Source organism: Phalacrocorax carbo, chromosome Z (assembly GCF_963921805.1).
Source record: "Phalacrocorax carbo chromosome Z, bPhaCar2.1, whole genome shotgun sequence".
Classification (NCBI taxonomy): domain Eukaryota; kingdom Metazoa; phylum Chordata; class Aves; order Suliformes; family Phalacrocoracidae; genus Phalacrocorax; species Phalacrocorax carbo.
In genome coordinates, this window is record NC_087548.1 from 35,328,139 (window position 1) to 35,353,865 (window position 25,727).

General features: G+C 37.1%; 1 protein-coding gene across 10 annotated transcripts in view; it reads right to left on the reverse strand.

The window, feature by feature from the left end:
* Positions 1-417: 417 nt before the first annotated feature.
* ZDHHC21 (zinc finger DHHC-type palmitoyltransferase 21) overlaps positions 418-25,727 on the reverse strand; it is a 49,696-nt gene continuing 24,386 nt past the window's right edge. For 7 of the 10 annotated variants that reach the window (XM_064438049.1, XM_064438052.1, XM_064438051.1 and 4 more), the window contains 3 exons: positions 24,971-25,087; positions 10,871-10,914; positions 1,058-10,340 (listed from right to left, as the gene is read on the reverse strand). In XM_064438049.1, the coding sequence (XP_064294119.1) occupies positions 10,208-10,340; positions 10,871-10,914; positions 24,971-25,087 (294 nt within the window). In that variant the 3' untranslated portion in view covers positions 1,058-10,207. Of the gene's footprint in view, positions 602-1,057; positions 10,341-10,870; positions 10,915-21,163; positions 24,384-24,970; positions 25,088-25,727 lie in introns of those variants that run through there. The other 3 variants (XM_064438050.1, XM_064438053.1, XM_064438054.1) reach the window with 3 other exon arrangements.

A 25,727-nucleotide genomic window follows, 5' to 3' on the forward strand; every position in this document is an offset into this window, starting at 1 on the left:
TATTTTAATCATTTCCTTGCAAGCGTAACAATTGGCTTTTTTCTTTCGCTCACTACTTTTGCAGTGGAACTTCCCAGGTGTCTAGAATCTTCCCTTCGCTTCTCCTAGAGCTGAGACTCCTGCTCACACCAAACCCAGTGGCTTCTATTTTATTCCTCTCTGCTACATTTTTCTGTGGCCATTTCTGCACTTCTTTTTACCATGTCTAAATCCAGTATCCCATCTGAAAGAGACCAAAATGTGTGAAACCTCTCTGTGCTGAAATCTGACACAAATTTACATGTACACAAAGCAGAGAAGTGGCTGATTCAGATCTATTTAACTCTCAATAAGTGTTCAAAATTATTTTGAATCATCTAATATGTTGTATAGAAACATACAAGCCAAAGATTAAAAAAAAACCCACACCCAAACAACTTTTGCAATTTGAAAAATGGCAATTTATATAACTTTAAGTTTATACCTGCATCAGAGGCTCCTTCTCTGGTAGGGGTTACAGAGAAATGTGAACTTTGCCTTGGCATAAATATGCCAGAAGATGCCTGGTCTTCTGTGCTTGTACCCCCTCATCAGCGTGGTGTAGAGAATTGATTGGTTTTACCTTACATAACGAGATCAGAAAGAAAAAAAAAAGGTGGGGGTTGGGGGGGGGGGGCAGGGCTAATGCATCAGTATAGCTGCATACACATAATTTCATTATTTAGGCAAGAAATTTAACCATCACTGTAACTACTGTTGTTACACCAATAGATACTCCTAACAAAGGAAGTTTTCAATGGTTCCACCAACACTCAGTTGTTCTCTTACAAACAAACTACAAAGCTCAGATAACAAGTACCTCACTAAATATTCAGTGATTTTTCACACTTCAGTTTCCCACAACTATCATTTGGGATTGTAGCAATAAAATAAAATAAAAATTGTCACAATAAAAAATATTGAGTAATGACAGTAATTTATGAAAGAATTAGGAAAATCTAAAAACAGATTTGGAAAATATTAACAATGTATTTACACAACTTAAAACCTATGTAAATTAAATACAGAGGAGAAAAAGAAACTTTGAATTTTTTATTTAAAAATAAAGCTTCTTAAAAATACAGTACATAAGGAATCTCAATATGAATGAAAAAATAATCTATAACTTCAATCAATCAAAAAAGAAAACCCAGAAATATTACATGAATAAAATAAAGAGAGAGAAATAAAAGACAATACACTGTTTTCCAGCTGGATGTACCCTTGCACTTATAGATTTGGTTAATTTAATACCAGATTAAGTTTTCTTGTTTTGATATTAATCAGCCATTCACCTCATACATTACCCATTTAGGCATAACCAGTGTTAGACCACATAATTTTCAACAAGTCCAATATAAACATTATTCAGCATTGTTTGGAAACAGTCAAGATCAAATAAAGAACAAATTAGTAAAACTCAATCATATGCCCATGTGTGAACTACAAAATTCAGAGTGCTAGTTTACAAAAATCAGTATTATTTTGCTACCTGTCACTTAGACTGAAGCTTTTAAGGAGACAGAGTGATGATTTTCTATCTATAAACTACACTGTGCTCTACAGTACATCTGTCTTGGGAATGTGCATAGAAATACTTATTCACCCAGAAATGCACATAAATTAAAATTTCTGCTTCGAAATTTTCGAAGAATTAGAAAATTAAAATTTTCTGCTTCGAAAAGCACATGTTCTACTGTAAATCTGAATTATTCTTACAGTTATACAGGCGATACTTAGATGGCCCTGGTTGCAAAAACTGACTTTAATCACTCCACTGTAATCTGGCAAGACACAAGACAGCAGAACTGAAGTCCCAGGTCTAATGCAGCCCACAGATACAAGTACTTCAATGAATCTTGAAGTTCAAATGCTCAGCCACTGAAAAAGCAGTCTAAAAATCTTTTGAAGAACAATGCCTTCTGAAGTATTCAGTCATGCAGTATGTCATGTAAATACAGACACTGTACTTAGCAATACTGATTCTTCCCAAAAGCAATCCCTATCATCACTCACCATCACTCCTGTCCTGATATTTTGACTACTGTAGAATTAGATTCAACTTATTAGAGTAAGAGAAATAATTAAATTTATCTTTGCTAATGCAGGAGATAAGTACTAGCATATTTTCTGCACTCAACTATTAAAACTGTTAACCTTAAAAACCACATATATAAAACACTCAACATGAAAATGAGGTTCCTGACATACTGTGTAGTAGTAACAATGGTAATTATATTTTGATATAAACAGCATACCAAGTAGGAATTTGTCACATTTCATCTGTGTTAAATAGCTTTAAACAACACTGAAACCATCCTTTGTAATGCCATGTATTTTCAGAGAAGTATTCACTTAAAGATTTTTAATAATCTGTATACACATATATTTCTAGCATAGTATTTTACATATATAATTTCCTAATGACTGTACAGCAAAAGGCTGCATCTATATCTCAATTGCTATATCAATATCATTAGTTGTTTTATCCTGAACATGATAATGTGAATGTGAATCCTGAATTATCCTGAATGTGAATGACAATGTGATTTGTCATGACATCCCACTTGGTGTCTAATTAACTATGTGTGTTTATAAAGTAAAGAGTAAAAAGTAAAGCGTAAAAATACATTACCAGGAATAGCTGAAGAACAGCCAAGAACATACATTTTAAAACAGTAATGTCTGTTAATAAAGACTGACCCATAGGAGATTAGATTTAGTCTTAAAATTTCAGGTATGTGAGAATTCAAGTCTCACAAGTGGACCAATTTAAAAAAGTTATTTTTTGACACAAGAACCATGGATCTCCAGCTGCTAAATGTACCTGTGTTAGAACACTGCATATACTGGCTTAGGTAAGGAGATACTGACTTGGGGAACAACAAGGTAAAAAAACCTTGAATTATATGCAAAATAATTCTTAAGGTTACAAAAAGCTCCAGTTGTAAAGCAAAAAGAGGCAGTACTTGTTCAAAGCCCATAAAGAGGTGACAACTTCTTTCTGTGTACTTCACTGTACATAATCCATAACAGATTTCAACTCTGTTAAGCAATTGGCTGCTTTTTCTCAACCCAAACCCAAATGGAATCACAGAATTTGCAGATCTTCTTTTCTGAACAAACCAATACTCCATATCTCCATACCTTCCCAGGCTACTCTACCACAGTGTCTATTCTGGACAGGGTGATATAGACATGACTGCAGACAGGACTACTCTGTGCTGCTGTGTGCTTAGTGAAAAGACAGGAAAAGAGCCATCAAAGTTGAAAGTAAGCAGAGGAATGAACAGAACTCATTCAAGGCAGTAACTTTGCTATGGCAGAGAATTCATGAAAACAGAATAGATTTTGTCTGGGTAAATGAGACTCAGGTACAGACAAGTCTATCTCTTACATAAATCACAAGGCCAAAGAAATGCTGCTTGAAAATGTTCTCATTTACATTTTGTATTGACCCTTCCTACTGTAGACATATTGCTGAAATACTGAGTGTCAGACAGCAAATACTTTAGACAAATGATTCAGAGCTGAATGAGAAGTCTTTATCATCCTTATTTTTTGGGAGATGCTACCTGCATCTTCAACCTCTGAGTCACTGACTGAGGTTATTTTAAAATCAACTCCCTCTTTTTCAAACACAAAAAATTCATCATGTTATTAATGCCAAGAATCAACTACTCAACAGAGAAACTAAGCCAGCCAAACTTAAGCAAGTCATCTCCTTAAAACAAAGTGCAAAGTAAGCTTCTGGAGATCTGGGACCTCTTGTTTCAAAGGTCCTTCAAGTATTTGCGCTAGTTAGCACACCGCAAAATCTAAGGGCCATCTCAAAGGGTGACAAAATGAGGCTCTGCCTCTTACCTGACCACTAGCCCAATGCAGCTGGAAGATAATAAGCTGAAGCCTACCAGGACCTGAAAAAGAACACCATGTGCCCACTACTCATTCAGCCTAGATAAGAACTATCAAGAGCTACAAAGTGGCTCCCAGGTATGACTAACAGCAGTTTATACCGAGGGTAGAGAAGAAAAATCCTTTTGGAGGGAAATGGTCTGACTGAGAAGGGAGTGGCTCTGAGAAGTGTATACCTTGGGCTTGTGCTATGTATATAAAAAACTGTCTAACATTATTTTTATTGGTGCTGCTAGACAGCTACAATGCTCAGTCAGATCACTTAAATTCAAACCTTTGTTCACAGAGGTTTAGACTGGATAATAGGAAAAATTTCTTCACTGAAAGAGTGGTCAGGCATTGCAACAGGCTGTCCAGAGAGATGGTAGAGTTGCCATCCCTGGAGGTATTTAAAAGACGCGTAGATGTGGCACCTCAGGGCATGGTTTAGGAGACATGGTAGTGTTGGGTTCATGGTTGGACTTGATGATCCTAGAGGTCTTTTCCAACCTTAATAATTGCATGATTCTATGATTTTGCAGCTAAACAAAATCTGGTTATTCTTGAAGTGAAAAAGCCAGAACAGTACCTTTGTCTTCTGACAGTTAACTTTCAATCGGTGACAAGACTATGAATAAAAGTGTATTTCTTATATACAATGCTAAAAAAAATCTATTTATTATGCTTGCACTCATAGCACAATGGTAAAAGTACAGAACTGAATGAGAAGTACTAGGTGGTACTAACTAAGATCCACATTGTTTTATGCAACTCTTACTCTTCAGAAAGTACACTTAGCCTTTATTTCAGAAATAGTTTAGAGGTGCTAATACAGTATTATTGACAGGAATATATATAGAATAAGCAACAATTTTTGTCCAGAAAGATTAACACTTCACCATACAAAGAAAACGCTTTTAAGGAATGCAATGATATTCCCAGTTGGGATATTGAGAAGACCCAGCCAGTAGTATTTGTCTTTGTGATGTGGTTGTTCCAACAAAGCTATGTTGGCTTCTTATTTGTGAGCTGCAGCAAAATTAAGTGCATGGTGAAGACAAAAGGTGGAGACAGCCAAGTTAAATAATACATCTAAGCGACAGCATCCTCAAATATGCTACAGAAACACTCTGCTCTAAGTGATGTACTGCTGGCAGGAAGGCTGGCCAAATACAGTAAATAATGCATTACAAAAAAAGTGACTCACAGAATCACAGAATCACAGGTTGGAAGGGACCTCACAGATCATCTAGTCCAACCTTTCTAGGAAGAACACAGTCTAGACAAGATGGCCCAGCACCCTGTCCAGACGACTCTTGAAGGTGTCCAACGTGGCCGAGGCAACCACTTCCCTGGGGAGATTATTCCAATGGTTGACCGTTCTGTGAAAAATTTCCTTCTCACATCCAATCGGAATCTCCCCAAAAGCAATTTGTGTCCATTCCCCCTTGTCCTCTCCATGTGACTCCTTGTAAAAAGGGAGTCTCCATCTTCTTTGTAGCTACCCCTTAAGTACTGGTACATGGTAATCAGAACCCCTCTAAGCCTCTTTTTCTCAAGGCTGAACAAACCTAGTTCTCTCAGCCTATCCTCATATGGCAGCTTCCCAGTCCTTTGATCATGTTGATAGCCCTTCTCTGGACCCCTTCCAGCCTGTCCACATCCTTTTTGTATAGCGGGGACCAGAACTGTACACAGTACGGCAGGTGTGGCTTGACAAGTGCTGAGTAGAGTGGGATAATGGCTTCTTTCTCTCTGCTGGCGATGCCCTTTTTGATGCAACCCAGCGTCCTGTTGGCCTTCTTGGCTGCAGCAGCACACTCTTTGCTCATGTTGAGCTTCCTGTCCACCAGGACCCCCAGGTCCCTTTCCACAGAGCTGCTCTCCAGCCAGGTGGATCCCAGTCTGTGCTGCACTCCCGGATTATGTTTTCCCAGGTGGAAGACATTACACTTGTCCTTGTTGAACTTCATAAGGTTCTTCTTGGCCCACTCTTCCAGCCTATCCAGATCTTCCTGCAGAGCAGCTCTCTCTTCTGGAGTGTCTACTTATGGTTTATGTTAACTTACATTTTCAGGTTACCAGAAAACTCATCTTATTATCATGTTTCATTTGAATGCAAACTTGACTGGAAAAAGATTCTCTTCCACAGTACTGCAGAAATCCTGTCCTTGCCACCTACCTTACTTACATTGGCACACAATGGTCTGCCATAGCACAAAACAAAGCATGAATTCATAATTTCTGAAAAGCATCATTTACTGAATAAAACTGGAGAACTGTAAGATGAACACTGAAAGACATCATGCAATGATGGCATGTGTACTCAACTGTGTAACTCCCGCTCTTTGCAATCTCACTTCATTTGGTAAACTTTGGTAATGAATCAAAACAATTCTTCTGGCCCCACATCCATTTACTCTGCGCTTTTATGAATCTTCCCTTCACATTAGCCCACTTCAGAATCAAAACAAGGAGGAAGCTGCCTAGTTCAAAATCTATCCCACCACTTGGTTCTTGGACAGTTTCTTACTTGTGAATCCTCCTCAGGACTGAAAATGATTGCGTATCTCAACTACTCTACCAGCTGTTTGTTGGAACCTGTCCTTCAAACCAACAGATCAGAGGATAGGTTGGTAAACATTATTTAGTGCAGAATCTTTTATTTTAGACATCAAGATTTTTCAAATGGAATCTCAAATCTCTGATATTATGAGAAGATAGCAAGGTAGCATCAGTCCTACCACGAGGTACCCCATACTGCAAATAAACCAGTTATTTTCCAATTTTTTTGAGGTTGCTTTTCATTAGTGCTTTGACTTCTCTTTGTACCCCTCAGGAAATCAAATATTGTTAAGTTCATAGTAATAGCCACTGTGCTCAATAAAGTATGTGTAGTTCTGACGTTATATTACGATGAAATTCATTAATACTGTCTGTAAGGTTTTTTAAATTAATAACAATGACAAGCACTACTTAGTCTTAAGAATACAGTTTCTACTAAAATAAAAAATCATGAAGGAGAGCTGGAGGGAAAGAAGTGGGATTTCAAAGCAAAGGTTCAAAGGATTTCAAGGATTTCAAGATTTAAAGGATTTCAGATTAAATCTTAAAATTGTCCCTGATCTTTTCCTTCTGGAACAAAATCTTCCTGAGAATCCATTTCAGAAACATTAATAAATTAGTAACCTGACAGGGTCATTGGCTAAAATAAATTTTAAAAAAATTATTATTTTCACCCTTTTAGAGGCTTGCCATTCAAAGTATAAAGCTCAGTACCTCCTAAAAATGATGCCTCTCCCTTCTCTGCTCCACGTACACAGAAATGGGATAAAAAATAAAGTAGCTGCCTTAATCATATTACATAGTGATTCCTAATGTTAAGGATGAATGGGAGACTGAGGAACAATAGTTTTACCAAAAGAATCCAACAATATGTAAACATTTGAGAAATCGTGAATATTTGAAATTACCGTTTTCATTTGAGAATAAGGCAAAATGTTCATGTCCATAATTTACTTAAATGTATAGCTGATACTTCAGCCTCACGGTTCTTCTTTTGTCATTTAAGTAGGCACTTCAGGATTTACAGATTTTTAAATAACTGATCGTGTGAAAGGGAAGTGCAATGGTTCTGAAGAGTCCCTAGCCGCACCTGCCATGCTGCACCTTCACCCGCGGCAGACCCGAACCAGGGTCCACTCCCGAGATGTACTCCAGCCCGAAGGCAAGCCCCACCCCTCGCACGCACGCCCAGCCACGCAGCTCCCGCTCCCAACACCGGCGGCGCCTTAACGAGGCGTGCAGCCCTGCGCCGCCCCGCCGGGGCGCAGCGCCCCCTGCCGTGGCGACAGGGGGCCGACAGAGGGCGCGAGGGGAGCTGCGCCCCGCGGGGCGCGCGGCCGCGTTACGTGCCAGTCTGCGCCACCTCGGCGCTGGCGTCGGGCCCTGGGCGCCGTCCTTTGTTTGAAAACAGGGGAATGTACCTCCCAACGCGGCATGCGGGCTGCTGCGGGTTTTCATCCCCACAAAGCGGGCAAAACTTAATGGTCCCATTACCCCACTGCGTATCACGTACAACAATTACATACTCTGCTTGTAACTAAGGCTCCTACCGTTGAGCAGAATCCGTATTACAGACTTGGTTCTCCATGCTTGGTTAAATTAACTGAACCAATTATATCAGAAGACATATCAAGAATAGTTAAGTTCTTGATCCTCTTTCTTATAAGCTGCAGAACAGTATGATCTCCTAACTACAATAATTGATTAGCATGAAAAACTTAAAAAAAACCCTGCTGTTTTGCTCACTAAGCTGATTTACATATTGGCACATAAAACAAAACTGCTATTAATCCCCTGTGTGTTTCATGGAGACTATAATAGAGGAATTCCTTAAAAAAAAAATAAAAATATAGCCATTGCTTCATAACGTATATATGCACATTCTTTTTAATTTCAGGCGCTGCTCCAGATGGAGGAAGATGGATCCTTTCCATCCACTTTCCTCAAGCCTTCTTTTCTTTAAATATTGCTGCCAATACCATCTTAAAGGAAGTCTAAACTCACATCTAAAAATGCTGTGAAAAAAATGGTGGAACATTAGGCTTGAAATTTAAATGAAGAAAATAATGTATCTCTTTTTAAAAGGAGAAGTAAAGTTCGTTCAAATCTTAGAAATTCACAGAACTGTAAAATTCAAGTGATTTTTAAGATGCGCCTTTTGGAACTTTCAGTGGATCATCAAAATCTGTTAAATCAATAAAGGGACACCCAACATTGGCAGAGACTGTGTTAAGATTTTAAAAGAGCTGATCTAAAAGTTCATTATGAATGCCACTTGCCACAAATCTAGACCTTCTTTTTGAATCAACTGTTCACAAACAATCTCTCTCCAAACACAACCTATGTATAGTAGTACATCCTGATTTTCTGCCTTTTACTATCTTGTTGCATGGCTGCTATTTAAGGTGGATCCTAGTCCTTCCTGTCAGACTAGACAACAGAATAAGAAGCATAACTGAAAACACTGAAGCTGTGAATGTCTCATAAAAATTCACAGAACTGTCAAAAATAACAAACATCTTATGCCAATAGTTGTATAGATACAGAAGGCTATAATACATTATATAATTTTTCCGGATACTGCAAAGCTGAGCCAGTACTTTGGGAATCGTTGCCATTTTACCAGAAGTAATCTTAAGGATGCTTTCTTTGAGTATTTCCACACTGAAAGGGGCCACAACAAGCTATCGTACATCCACAGAGTATCCTATTAGATCAGTTAATATATTTTACTACATGTTAGTAGCAAATATCTATATTTATGTATAAATATTTTAAAATATTTTCACATATACTTCCCATATACAGACACTTGGACCAATTCCAGCTAACCATTAATGAACAAAAGTATATATAAAATTTATAACTTTATTGACAATAAACTCTTTTTTAAGGTACGTTATGCTAACTAATTAAATCTGTATTTTTAAAAAGTAATTATTCCAATATTTGCATGATACAGCTTCTTTGTTGAATGATTGCAAGGAAATCCTTGTGATATAGGGAAAACATGCTTTCTATCTACATTTTATGACTTTTGTTGATATAAAGACATGAATATTTTTCACTAAGATCATATCTATGGAGAAAGATAACTGTAAGACTTAAGATCTCTCTATATTAAACACACACACCAACGTGTATTTATAAAAACCTCTCTGAGAAAGGTTTAGAAAGAAGTCTGCCTCAGTTTTAAATGCTACCTTTTATAGTGTGGTGCTGCAGAAGTACTTTTGTATATCATAAATAAATGGCAGTGTCAGGTAATTTTAAACACGTGTAGCAGAAACAAAGACATGAATATTATCTAGACAGACCTACTGATAAAAACACTAAAAAAAATCAAGGCAGAGTAAGACACTTAGTTGGAAGGTTAACAATCAATGTAAACTTCAGTGTTTCCTACCAAGAAAAAAAAAAAGAGCCAGTATCAAACAAATAGAGTAAGACTGCATTCCAGTAATTTGTGTTTGGTAATAACCTCAACGATGAAACAAATCCTTCTGGAAAGCTGATTTCAAAGTAAATATGCCTAAAGTTAAACATACAACTTGTATCGACCTCAGAACAGAATCAAGACCACTATTAAAATAAAGCCTAGGGCACGTTGTGATGCCTGCGATTGGTGGGTGGATTTTAATTGACTTGAAGACTGTCATAGTCCTATAATCATAAAACCTGTAACGCACTTCCAGCATGGAGGACCCATCTGTGCCCACCATCCATCTGTTCAGACGTGATTGGCAATGTGGCAGGGAAGTCGCAGTGGTTGCCTCTGCCTGAAAGGAATAAACCACAGGATCTTCCAGTGAGTGCCAAAAACTTCTGAGAAGGTCTGCTGCCACGGCTTTCGGGGCCTCGATCTACAGAAGACAGCATTATTAGTGAAAGACAGCACGCCCACGGTGCACTTCAGTCAGCTAGAACAATGCAGGTTGGCTGGGGATCCATTACTGGACTCTGATGAATTGTGTCCCAGCATCACAAATATGGCTTTTCTTTCATTATGGCACGCAGCTGAGACTTAACTTTTGAGAACAGAAACTATCTGTGTCGTCAATGAACCAAAGGCAACTTTTGAAGCAGAGGAGAACCTCAGAATCAATGAAATGTATGTCAAGACACAGCAGAAGGTGTCTTTTGATCTGTACTTTTGAAAGAAAATATAGTTACACTAGCTTTGGAAGGTACGGGAATAATGTGAGGCTACTTTGTGTACAACCAATATTAAAAGATTAGTGAGCTGCTGCGGGAGATAGGAAGTACAAGGCACAGTACCATGCAAAATAATCCTAACAGTGCTGTCGGTTCCTTTTCTCTCACAGAGAGTTAAAAAAAGCAGCTACTCCTTTAGCTTTTCAGCAAATAAATGTAGAAGTTTTACAGCACTTACATGTCTTCACAACAGTTCGACATTTTTTCTATACTTGTAGTATCCTGTTGAAGAAAACACAGTGAAAAAGTATTTATTTACATTCCTAACCATTAAAATGTCATTACGAAAGCACCTAAATAAAGCAGGGAATCAATTCTTAGTATACACTGCTTTGGCATTGGTCCAGTAGGTTACATATTACTCATTCGCCACATGAGTGAGATGATATGTGCAAATTTACTCAGTCTGTTCAATGATTTTTACAAACATGATGTGAAACTATACTGAGTAGTTTTACTGTGATAGCACACACCACAGAATGCCAACAAAAACTTACAGCATTATTACAGCTAAAATGAATTCTGATGTTACAATTAATTCATGGGACATTTAGAAGTAACATCTGTAAGGTACACTCTTGCTGTGTTTTTCACAAGCACTCATTCCAGACTTGGAGTAGTTCACTGAGATATCAACAGGAAAATTTAGTAAAATGCAACCATTAACAGATACAATCTTTTGAAAAGCAGAAGCTATTAAAAAGTTTTAAAATAGTTATCTTCATGAGTGTTAAAATGCAAAGAGCACCACTAGCAATATGCCATCAGTTTCCATAGTCTCTAAAGGTAAATCCCAAATATAAAGATTGTTCTCTTAAAATGTAAAAAAAACCTAAATAATGTGCAGAGTGAAGGCATACCTGCAGCTAACAGTAAATTAAATTCATACTTTACTTTTCTGAACATGATTAATTTCATAAGTTTCATAATTAACATATCAATGTAAGCTTAGATCATCCCCAAATAAAACTTTTAAAACTACCAACAATAGTATTTTTTTCTCACTTTTGCACTACATATTTTAAAAAAAGCTTGCTTTGTAAGAATCACTTCAATTTTAACTCCAGTAGTTTTAGTGTTTTCAATGAACATTCATAGTTCATTATGTCCCAAAATCACTCACGAGGTCCAAAATACAATAATTGAAATATTTCTCATTGTTCCATCTCCTTTTCACGGCAGCTTGCTATTTCCCTTTACTGTTCATTGATTTAGGCATGCATATAATGCACCTGTCAGATTACCCTAGCATTTGAATGAAACCGAGAGCTAGTCTCTATTGTCCCAGCCATACGGAGACGCAAGGGCTGTGGTTTAATTAGGCTGCGACTTCATTGTCATCTGGAAACACTACCTAGCAATAAAACCATACTGTGTTCTTTGTTCCTGCCATCCGTGCATTCAATTCAGTGCAGACGCTGCTGGGATTCTGCCACCATCTTTCATAATGCTTTGAGGGGAAGGGTGAAATATGAGTGGGGAATAATGCACAGGAAGCTGCTTCCCTGCTTCACCAGACATGGGTGGCCTCAACTCCCCTTGCCAAATTTTCTCCTCCTAAATCCACTTCTCAGCTCTGATGAGTTTTGGAAAAGGATCCCTTACCACATGCTAAATGGCAAAAATCTTAATTCTGCCCATGACCTACCCAGCTGAATTCCAGATGCCCTATAGCAAAGCAAAGAAGGCCCCTCTTTGCACGTCAGCCCACCATGATGCACAAGTTCTTCCCTGTTGGTGCATAGAAGGCACGCCTGCAGAAGACTACATAAACCATTCTGGCCCCATCACTAGGTGGATCTGAAGAACCACTCAATAGTGAGAGAGGACAGGACTGGAGGCAGCAGACTGTAAGTACTGTTGTTTCAATTCCCATAGATAAACCTCTTCTCCTCTCCACCTTAGGGGCCTGCCTAGCGGTGTTCCCCCTCACCTGCCACAGGTGACAGGAAAGCATTACAAGACACAAGCCATTCTCCTTGTGAGGGTGGGACCTGACTGCACAGCCAAGGGACATTCTGCTTCCTTGGGCTGGCTTTTTAGCCAGCTCTTGTCAGAACACCACCTTTTCTGACCACAGAAGATCACACACAGCTTTCTGAATAAAAGGGACTCGATAAACACAGATATTACTTCCGTGACACTTCAGTGAGGTTGTACCAGCATTTTCATGAGACTCTGTAGCTCCTTTCATAACTGCAAAAATATCTCAGCTCTAGGAATTAACCTCTGGTCACATCAAAGCTGCCTACCTGATAGTACAATGTAATATTGGCATGTTTGAAAGCAGTGATTGCTGATGATTTTTTCTATAACAGTAGCATACTAGTCCAGACTATAATTGACTTCTAGCTATCAAAGAGCTATGCTATCATTCAAAAAAGAAGCCTTAAAAAAGCTCTGGGTGCAGAAGAAACATAACAAAATAATACATTAAAAATGGTTTTTTGCTATGTCTCTCCACACTGCTTATTCATTAATACATTTATACTGCTCCCTAAAATACTGTATTTGAGAATTGGTGGTTGCATTTCTTTTTAATTGTTATCATGGCACGTTACCAAGTCCTGAAAGATGCTCATCAGGGTCGGCTTCTCTCATAAATGTAACCCATTAGATTAATAAACTAATTGAAAGCACCAAAACAGGAACTGCAGAAAATTACTGTGAAAAAGACTGTCAAGCTTTCACACCTTTAAAATGTACTAAGGATTTTAGTTGGATAAGAGTCAAAGGAAATCTTCCCTTCCTTTCTTCCTTCCTTCCTTCTTCTTCCATTTAAATGCCAACATCTATTTTAGAATACTTTTGCTTTACAGTAAAGGAATTGGGACTGAGCAGTGAATCCTTTGCTTCTGGGATATTTTTTCAGAATTAGAAAAACTTTATAGCCACGTTTTAAAAGCTGTGAACTAGGGCTGGAGGGAATGGGAGGAAACACCTCCCTCTGAAGTTTAGCTCCCTTAACAAGTGCTGGTGACTGAACTTAAGAAACCAAATACCCCTCACAGCTTCCCCCCACCCCCACAACACTGCTTCCAAACAGCTGGGTTCATTTGAAATGTGCTTTCATTTGAGAGTGAACCAATTTACCTTTTCACATGAAAGCAAAACTTCACAGCACCCCAGGAAACTCAGTAGCCCCTCTGGAGACAGGAGAGGAAGGAAAGGGAGAGAGCCATAGCTGAGTTTTGGCCTATAATGTAAGGCTTTCTTCTCAGACAGATGAATTTTTCTTTTGGAGACTGGAGGACCAGAATAACCACTGTTCTTCTGAATGACAAGGTGTTCTGTTTGTTAACACATCCCACAAATGGCTTTCAAACAGAATATCATCTGTCTTAATTACGCATTTGATGTATACCAAGGTTTTGCTACAACATCAGTATTACTGTGTTCAGCCTAAGAGGCTTTGGCTGTCTGCATCTACTATCAGCTTGGATTACGATTAATACAAACAGAACTCTGCTAAGATTTTTTTTCCCCCCAGACTCCCAGCTAATGCTGATGTTAAAATCTTTTGGAGAATTGGCACTCACCCAACAACTGAAAATAACCTGATATAAGCAAAACATGCCATATCTATTGAGTCCTAGTCATCTCTATCTCCAAAAATCCCATAAATTTCACAACTGCATAGAAGAGGAAATTGACGAACCCTCAACTGATAATTTTCACATGATGGGTCATCTGGACCCCCAAAGTCATCATCCAGATTGGAAACAACTATTGTTCCTGCACCTGGTTATTCAGAGATAAATACCCACTGAGAAGCATCTTCAAGCAACTAGGAAAAAAAATCATACCTCAGTGAGAAAGGCAAAAGTAATCAGACACAATAAACACAGCGATCCATAACAACATATCACTTTAAACAAGAGGAAAATGGCAAAGGGTTCAGATTCTGCTGAGGGGATGAGGAATGTGGTTTTTTGCTTTGAGGGCTTACTACAAGTCTGCAAGAGCAGCTTGTAAGTGTAGTAAGCTACTGCCACAGCTAAGACTGTTACAAGAGGAATGGAGAGACACATGTAAGAGCACCCACCAAATTCTGCAGGCCAGCTTAAGATTAGTTTTCAAATGAATGCACCTATGTTCGTTACTAAGAGGAATACCTTTCACATCTTTATTTTTTATTAGCATAGCCAACTGCCTGAAAAAACAGGTTTTTTTAAAAAGGTCACATGCACTGTTTAACAAACTGCTACAGGATAGGATTCATCATGAACTAATTTATCATACAAGAAGCACGTGGAAAGCCTATTTTCCTCTTACTGATTCACGTTTTCCGAAGCAGAAGCTGTAATTTGTAACTCGCCGGACTAACTCCAAAGCACGCAGCCACAATCTCTGGTTCATTTTTCCTTCTGTGTTTGCTTAAAGTGACATGTAATCAATACAGCTCTAATACTTGCAATAGAAGAATGTAAGCATTATGCCACGCTGTCTTAATATAGTATTTTCAAATGCTCAGTACAGAAGAATCATGAGGAAAGTATGATAAACCAGAAAGAGAAAAAGCAAACAAAACCTGCAAACCTTCCTGGATTTGCAGCCACTGCTGTTATCCAAAAGTGCACAACAACTTCTTCTCTATCTGAACAATACATTTTTTTATTCCTTCTACCTAACATCATTTCATTGTGTGTATGTAAGCAACAGGTAAGCAATTGAAGAATTTATAAAATACTGAACATTTCATAGAAAGAATACTTCATCTTTCAGAAATTTAGCTTTTTGCATTAATTACATTTTGGGTTTACACTTGGTCACTTTTTAGCATAGTTTTCTTAATCTAGACTTTTCACATAAGATAACGTGATTAATTTTGTCAATTAGTTAGGTTCAGCCTGAAAATTACAATCAGAAAACTGTGTGCAAAATGGAAGATGAAGCTACACTCTATTATACCTAGGGAATCCGCCTACATTCTTATTATGGTCTGATGAATTTAGTTAGATAGATTTCCAATATATTTGTCAGGTATTAGAAAACGATTCAATGAAAACATCTGATAACAAATTAGGAACACATCTACAAAGATGATGATACAAATAAGATCTCTTCAGTCAAAATCCACAGTGTGTTAGGTGCAGAGCTGCATGACAGCAAGGCACATGACAAAATGTATTATTTTCTTGATACTTACCAATACCTTATTAATACAAAAATATTAATTAAAAAATGCTCAGGAAGGCTAGTTGTTCACCTTCCTTTCACAGAAGCCATCTTAATGGTCTTATGTCTAAATTTGACAAGCAACATCTAAACAAAATGTACTCAGCCCCCAGAACAATCAAACATCATTATTATAGTTACCTATTTTCAATTGCTTAAAGGTACTTCCTCTACTATTTAGAAAAATAACTGAGTTGTAAAAGGACTTCTTCCTTGAGTCATGAACAGGGGATATTTTTGGTATATTTTTGACTCTCTGCATAGTATAAAATCTCTTTGACTAAATTTTCTAACTTACCCTTTTCCTTAATAATATTGTAAATAATTAATTTCAATAAAAGTATTCCCACTTTACTAAAACTATCTAGTGATATAAATAAAACAGATGAGATCATTTCCTACTTAGTGTGTCTTACACTTGCATTTATGCTTATATTTTAAATAGCTCGTGAAAGAGATTTTTTTAAATAAACAAAAATTTTATTTTGGTGGTAAATAGGTGTTTAAAACTGTCAGGATACATTCATCAAAAATGTTAAACCAGTTGCTAGTCTGTTTGAGAATAATACGGTAAAGATACAAAAGACTTTACACAGTTAACAAAATCCCATTCAAAGACCAGGACATCACTAATTCCTGACAATTTAATTTATAGGACTTTATGAAGTCTTCTAATAGGAGATTTACATATAGGTGGATTAAAGGTAGAGAGAGGAAAAGAGGAAGGGATAAGAATAATGGTAAAGATACAGACAGACAATGTTAAAATTAACTTTTTTACCCGTTACATCTCTAATTTCAAATTACTGTTTGGGTTTATGCTTTATAGACCTTTTGCTCTCTGTCTACTTTATATCTTCCACCTTCTTATAGCCAGGTAAAGAATACATTTGCCTGGGAATCCCAATTTCCCCTTCCAATCCTAATTTCTTCTGTGCTAAACTTAATTATGAGGATTAATAGTTCCTTGATTACATTTCTGCCATGTTTGAAAAAACAGGAAAAGCCCTTAGTATTTCTCTAATCAAAACAGTATTTAATAGATTATGTGATTAAAGATATGATTACAAATATTTTTAATTATAAGATGCTTATTTTTAAAGACAAAAAGCATTGTAGCACAACAAGATGACTTGTGCACTCTGTATATTAAAAAAAACAATGGATCAACACTACAAAGTATACAAAGAATTAAAAAGCCTTTGGTTTTAGTAACAGAATAACTGCGGTTACATTTTCAGTATTTTGTGTTTCGACCTTTGTGAATTTTTTCTGACTTGCTGGTTACACAAAGAACTTTACATTTTTCCCTGGCATTTTTATTGTTTGCATTTCATTTTTGCATTATACTCTTAGTGACCTAAAGAAAGAAGATATGCCTCAAGAAAATTAACTGCTTAAAAATATTCCCTTCATATATCAGAAAATTAATTTGTACAACTTCCATCTTTCTGATTTCCTTAAAGGGAAGGTTTTGTCCTTTTGAGAAGCCCTGAGCAAAATGAGTAACTTTCCTGCTCACTGTAAATATCAGTCACGCTAAGCAAAATAGTTAAAATATAATAATAAATTCTAGATATTCATGTGGATCTGTTTATAAGAAAAACAAAAAACAGCTAGTGAAAAACATCTGCTACTTGAAGATGAAAAGGAGAAACATTGCAACAATAATAAAACATAGCACTTAAAAAATACGAACATGCTTCTAAGGGGAAAAATTTATGTGGTAGGCATCATATTGTGCACCGGACTGACTGCTGAACTGTTAAACTATTTTCCCTTCCATCCTTTCCAAAGCAAATAAAGGGAAATTTCTTTCCACCACATCCACACAGTACTGATGCACCAGGATATTGGCATATCACCATACACCGTTCAAACAGTTAATTAACAGGGAACCCTGGTAGCATTAATTAAATTAATAAAGTCACTGTCCACTTAGTTTATGATAATACATCCACTACCTTGCACAGAGACCACATGGCACCTATTAAATTTATAGAAGCCCATCCATTACATAGTTCTGCCCCAGAGAAACAAGTTAATTACTAAATAATTTTAATGAAAAGCTTTTCTCTGCAATACTAACGCACAAGAATCACATAAAATCATATTTGATAGCCTATAGTGCAAAAATGAAGAAAATTTCTTTAATTCTACATAAATACTTTGAACATATGGAAAAATGAAAACACAAACTGTTTAGTGTTTGAAATAAAAAACAATCAAAGGTAATCCTTTAAAATTAGGGTTCAGATTAGTCTCTGCAAAGGATGCTGTTTAACTGAAACATCTGGTAGTGTTACGTTGAGAGACAGGCCTTTTTCAACTTTGGAAATGAGATTAGTAGATCAGTTATTTGTAAGTGTCCAAGTAATTTCTAATTATTTTATCCGAGTCACAGATAATCCGCTTTTACAGGGCTCCCACAATGACATCAGAGAATCACTGCTGAACTGATTATCCTGTTACCTTCCACCATCCATGGGAAGACAGGATTTTCCTTTTGTACAGAGGAAGAGAAAGAAGCTGTTGATTGCTTCAGACAGGTGGCAGCCAACAAAAAAAAAGAACATACATCTTCAGAGGAAGAAAACCTCACATATGCAAAAGGTACCAGCCTTAAAAAAGGTCAGCAAATTGAATATTTCTTAGTAGTGTCTCATGCAATTTGAAACCTCACTAGATATGAACAAATATCAAAATAATCAGACAAGCCATTGTTTGAAAAAGCATGCCATATTATTTATTACTTGTTTGACAGTAATGCCTTGTAGATCAAACATAACCAATGTCAGAATCTTACTGTATAAATAGAAAAAGTGTTTTTAAACATCATTTAACAATTGGAAATTACATGAAAGACATACAGAAGTACTTTCTTAAAGCAAAAATGGAACATGAGTGAGAGAAAGGTTAATGCCAGGGCTAGTCTTGTACTAAGATACACATGAGCATCCTGACAATTCCACCTTTTTAAAACAGCCTGAACTGCAGCTCTCTACCTCCCGCAGTCATAGATCAGAAGCAATCTGTAGTTGATGAAAGATACTTTTTTTTCCCTAGGTGAAGTAATGCCTTTTCCTAGGAATAAATGAATAAATAGGCTATTTATGTCTTTTTTAGGAAAACAAGTGTCTGTTACAATTAAAAATATCAAATGAGAGAGGACTTCTTAGAAAGTACATGTCATGAAAATATGTCTTGAGAAAGCAAACAAGTTTCTGGATACCATTTGATTTAGTTTCCAATTAAATTTTGTTATTCCCTATGAGGATAACTACAGAAAAAATGTAATTGAGTGACACAGATATGTGCTTCTCAAGATTTTCATCTAGGTTAAGGGCAAAATATTCTTTTCTAGATAAACTTTACATTTGCCATTGCAATACAATGTCATTAATAGGTATAGGCAATAGTTGCACAAGACAATGTATGTTTTGGTTGTTTTGTATGGGAAATTTAAAAACCTTCTGAAATGGAACTATCTATCTCAAGCAAAATGATAATTTACCTATAAATAGTATCTTTACTATTTATGCAAACCACCAAATAAAAAACCACCTCTCTACCTTCATGGAGTTTGAAAGTGTTTATAATATTAGACCTATCTTCTAATCCAGTAGTGGTTGAGGCAAAAAAGACATAATTGCTTGTGGAAGAAGAAGGAGCTAAAAGTAGTCTGAAGTAAGGAGTACCAATGATTTTTTTAAAAAAAAAAGTTAGTAGGAGAACATTTAGTTTTTCTAGGGTGCAACTGCAACATTTTCTTTTTTTTAAACTTACTGTTTTATGCTAAGCTTGCTTTTACTTCTCAAGCAAAGTCATTACAAGACATCATGCTGCCTGTGAATATAAGTACATAGGCTCATTTCCAGTTAAGGAATATAAAATTCAAACTTGCAGTACAGGTAATGTACAGGCAATAGAGGACTGGAAAAGCAAGCACCAAGAATGGAAGATAAGCAAGCCTTCAATATAAATGCATGTTAATTTTGGAAATTACATCAGATAGTGCTTTCTTCATGTGTGAAACAGATTTCTTCCACCCAGTTCTCTAGAAACATGAAAATTTTAAGAAGACTAATTGTTATGCGGAGATTTTAAGAAAAGTATCTGCTTAGGATCCCAGAGTTCCTACATTAGGACCTTAAATTTCTCCCTATTTCAGAGACTTCTGAATTAGAGAAACGTTATTAGAGATAGCTGAGATACCTCTATTGCCAAAGTATCCAAATAAAAGTTCCCCAAGAGCGATCCCAAGTACATGCTGGAAGAAGTGTTAAAATTCAGGGTGATGACGACAGTAAACGCAAACAGAGCTTGGGGAAACCCATTGGAGGAGGGTGAAAAGACCCATGTGCCCTTTCAGCTAGAAGCGTGTTTCACATCTGCTAGTTTCTAGGGAGAAAGCACTAATCCCATATATAGAGGCCACCTCAGCTGTTCCCCTCTTCCTCAGAACAATTCATGTCAAAAGTTCCTCTAAGGACAGTTTTTGCCAACCAGCTGTTCTCCTCTCATTATAGGAAGCACCTCCCTTGCTCTTTAGCTTCCTGGACCTCCAGATGAGACATGAATACCCTTGTGCTAATGATACCCTAACAGTGATACCACAATAAGAGAGGTGGTAAACCTACCCAGAGAAATTACTGCATGTTAGGTAACTTGGTCTAGTAATTACCTTGTCAAGCAGTACAGCCGTAAGAACATTCTCTGTGTAAGAGCCAAATTTGAGTACGGAAGTTACAAAGTTTTCATTTTTACCAGAGAGCACATTTTTTCCAAGCATCTTAGTATCTGTTGAACACACGTGAAACAGGGTAACAGCATTTTTTTTCTTAAAGAACTTTTATATAATGGATCTACTGTTATAGCCAGTGAGAGTTATGCATTGATTGGCACAGATCAGTCAACTGTACAACACCACTGAATTTTGGGAAGTGCCAGCACACAGAGCAGAATATTTCACCTGCACTTCATAATGTGCTTCTTTGCTTTCCTGTTTTAGCTACTGCCCTGTTCCAGAAAAACATGCTGGAGTATATTCACCTCCATTACCTGTTCAGTTAAGACAACATTTTTTGACTTTTGAAAAAAATTTATCAGAGGAGAACATGCCAGTATTTCCCCTTAAAACCCTATGAAAAACCTTTGCTAGTTCTTATGGCTTGTCAAGCTATCACTTTGCTCAATTCTAGTAAAGCAACTCTGCTTATAAAAATGCTGTATACAAATGTCACTTAATGCAAATTAATTCCATACATTCAACTTTATTTATCTTGCTGCAGTGGCAAAAGGATACGCTCTGTAAATATGAAGAATCGGCACGAGTGCTCTGACCTAGGGTACTTATCACGCTTCATAATGCATGCTACATTCCAATCATTTACATTTGAGCAAAGCCATCAGACTCTGGAAATCAGCCATAAACAATGAAGCACAAAGTTGCCATTTCAGGTCCTAGTTCCTTACTACTGATGATGCTAATGAAGGACAAACAATTCTGGCTTCATTATCCCAAGTCGCTTCTGTGAGAGTCACAGCAAGCACAGCATATTCTGTGTTGAAGATACTGACAGACTGAGAACTGGGGACTTTTTTAATATGCTCATCCAATATTCCTGGAAAAAGTTAGCCTTAGCTTTATGTTACTTAGACAAAACTATTAGCTTGGTTTCTGAAAAACTATATGACGGTCACACACGTTTATCTTATGGAGAATCAGGTTTTGCTACAAAAGGGTCAAAGTTTGATAAATTTTGAGTTTATTTTTCTTTCCAAAAATACAATTTTGGCAGCATTTGAAATATAGGTAAGTAATGTTAAACCCCAACAAACCTGAACTTGCTGGATATATTTAGCAACAGTATGTATCAGTCAAAGTTTAGATCACAGAGCTGCAATGCCAATTGTCTCTAGAAGTCAAAAATAGCTTTTACCCAGGCACTGTGGAACTTGGCTTGATGTTAAACTGCAAACACAGGCATGGAGCATGAACTAGGAAAATGTTTATTATCTGTTTTCCTGTACAAGCACAATTAAAAGCTACTCTGCTTCACCTTTTTCAAAAGACTCATGCTCTTGTCCACCTCTCTTGCACACATCTCTACGCAGCTTCAGCAATCACTGAAATTAATGCTCTCAAGAAAAGCTATGGAGCTATTAATATAACATGAATTAACTGTGCATATATATGCCTTCAGGTGTTTGAGTTTCTTTTAAATTCACCTCAACTCTGCATTAGTACACTTCAACAATTATGTTCTGCTATAAATTTTTGATCCGACCTTATACTAAGTTAAGGTTAATTTCATCATTAATCCATTATTTTCAATAGAGCTCATTTCAGATAGAATTTGCTTAGTTTATACAGGAAGGTTAGATGCTGAACAGTAACTCCTTAACAGTAGGAACATCGCTGTCTCTTAGTGATCACAGTTCATTGCTTCTACAGGACTTGAACGTCTTCCATGCTGTGCGCTCAGCACTGTGAGTGGGTATACCCAGTTTCTTTGTCTCACTATTCTATGCCTCATAGGTGTGTCTTTGGGGACCCTGCTGAGAAACTACTCACTCACCTGGTGCCCTCTCCTCTACCTTTTCCATTGGCTAGCCAAAGCTATTAGTAAGCACTCATGGAGGAAACAAATCCCCACACTACAATGCTGACAGTCAAAAACCATTTGTACAGAAAGATTTTCTGACACAACTTGCAGACTAAGCACAACCCCACCAAACAGATTTGGCTTTGTTAGTTTGAAGTTGCCAAGTAGATTTCCTCAAAATGACTGTATTCTTTATTCTTGCCAATTCTATATTCATGAAGGAATGAAATGGAAGACAGCAATTGTGCTGCTGGTATGGAAATGCTTTGAGCAGGAGATGGACTAGATGACCTGTGTTCTTCAATGACTCAATGCAACAGCATCCACATGGTGAGAATGAATTAGGGTCTGGAGTTCCCAGTAATGGATTTCTACTTCCCCAGCAATCCCAAACCTAAAAATCGTCAATATGAGGCAAGCACAACAGCCCCCCTGCTACAGATAGGATGCAAAGAGAGGCCCTAATGCAGAAGATCTGTACTTCCAGCATCTGCCTCTCAGAGACCCTCCATATCCACTATTACTGTGGTGTGTTTGTTTCACAAAGTTTGGCCAAGATGACGAGAATATCCAGACATACTGCAGCTCAGCAATCCAAAGAATTATGATCTGAGCACATAAAAGGAGGCTGGACTTGAATATGCTATTAGCCCACATCTGTTGCAGGGTAGTGGCCAGCTCAGTCAGTGCAATGGGACGTACTTCACAGTGTATTATACAACTGACATAGAATAAGGGGCTTTACAGCACTTTTTAAGAGTTTGCAGTGGTGGTAGCAGCCTGACAGTGCTAAGGCTCAGAATGGTGAAAGAACACACTGGGAATTCATGCACATTGAAGAGGCGGCACGGTTGGTATCTTGTGTCAAACAGGAATGTACAAAGTTTTGGGTGTATCTGACAAAATCAGGTTTAGTCTGGGTGTTTTTATTTCATGCATACTAATAGTATCTGAATAGATGCTGATGGCCACTACCAAAATTTAGTCCAGCTTCTAGCAGCACACAAAACAGAATGGTAGACTTCGGGTTTGTTCCTTGTCTTCTTCTGTCTCATTTCTGTGTTTTAGTGTAGTGCCAATCACATGACTTTTTGTTCCTTCTCATGTATCCATTTAACAGAGACTAAAAAGACCTCCATATTTCAGCACCTGAACTCTAAGGCTCCCTGACCTTCTGTCTGCTTACCCTCACACCCACTAGTGGGAGAGAATACAGATGTCTGCAGCACTTCAGCTGGATTCCCAGCAAGGCACAGTATCAGATTAGAAAAAAATCCCAACTCCAGAGGATGCAGACACCAAGGCTGTGTGCCAGCATTTAAACAGGGAAGTGAGAACCTGTCAGCAAGACCCTGGAACAGAAATCAGGCACACAAAGGGACACAAAGGTAAAGCTGTAGACCTGGGGGTTGACAGAAAGTGCAGAAAACATCTGGTAGAACAGCTGGAGGATGGCAAAAATAATACGCAGTCACACAAAGAGCAGAAAGCAGTAAACTTATGTAAAGGTAATAAAATAAAAACAATAAGCAATACGCAATATTATTGTTTTATCTAACAGAAGGAAAAAATATACAGTATACTTTGTCCTTTATTCCATACAAAGGAATTACATAATACAGTGAGGAGGTTTTTCATTACGCACCTACAAAGGTTTTAATACTGTGTAAACCCTCAAAACGCCAAAATGAAATCTCAGGCAGATCTCAATCAGTTGTAGTCACAAAATGCTGTCGTCTTCTATGTTACTGCCTTCAATCAGAAGTTTTGCAGGCCAGATCATACACACTTTCACACATGCACAAATAAAATTAATGTACTCTCTATGTTCAACATGGCGGTACTTCACACACTTCCATGGATTCTCAAGGTAACTTTAAAGAATTCACTGGCAGTGATTAAATTCTAATGTACAGAACAGAACAGCATGCTACAGCACCAAAAGCTTGTTTCTTGTAGCTATTTATTACATTACCAAATTCATTTAACTGGAAAATTTTTTCATGCAGATGATTTTTTTCTGTGCCTTTAAATACAGAATATGCATTTGGAGTGTAAATTCTACATGATCCCATTCCATAGTTTAGTAAGTGAAGAGATATGAAAGTAAGCATATTTATTAAAATACTTCACAAAAAGTCTCTGTTCTCAGAACGTATATTTTATCAGTGGGCCTCACCATCACAAAGTATAATGAGACCAGGGCACACAAATTTGTACCTTGTACACTGCACAATTCCAGGACAATGTATGGTTATATTTTCCTAATACACATCAGGAAATTGCCTAAATAGGCAAATGATTACACACTTGTTTGTCTGAAGACTTCTTAAGACTTCCTTGAAGCCGAAGTCTTGACAGAGCATATACCAAATAGGTGCCTCTTAATGGAAGTGTTTCTCTATTCTTCCCTCAAATGCAATCTGCTTTTCTGCTTTTATTAATTTTATTGAAAATAAAACTAATATATACTTCTAAAATTAGATACTTACAGTGAAAATACCCATTAGCTGAGTGTAAAAGAGTCCACTTATTCCACCTAATATTATTAGACCCATGAAGGCAGATATTCTTAGGAGAGCAAGTTCATGTCTAAATACAAAAGCATCCTAGAACAAGACAGAAAGAAGAGAGAGGCTTTAGCACTTATAAATTAATTTAAGTCTTTGAACTGAGTGGAAACACTATAAAAGAGCTGTTCCCAAAGACTTACAGCTAAACACAAATACTGGATTTTTGAGCTACATTGCAAATCATTGATACATTTATGTGCTAAAATTATAAACCAATAAGCTTTTATTTTTACATGTAAACAGTTGGGTGGTTTTTTGCCAGACTCTTAAAAAACCTCATTAGGGCATCTAAGGCGTGGGAATAGATCGAGATCAAATGGGTCATTCCTGAATCGTCCATCTCAAACTGTGGCAGAATGCTACACACAAGCACCAAAACATAAGAAAACCATTCTGTTAAACAGTCTGATTTATGACTCCTGTATCTTGGCTCCCAGCCACAGCAAATTTCATTTTAACATCACTTCTTCTGTAATAAAAATAGCAACATTCCTAGCTTGACTCTTGAAGATGGTAGCTACAAAATCCAAGTATCTGTATTGGATTGGTCTCACTGTAATGCTGTCAATTATCCAATCTAAACTTATTTTCATGTTTTAAATTTTGGCCTTAAGTAGATTGTTATAACTTTGGATATCAGTGCACAACCAAGTTGCCTCAGGGTACAAGAGAATAT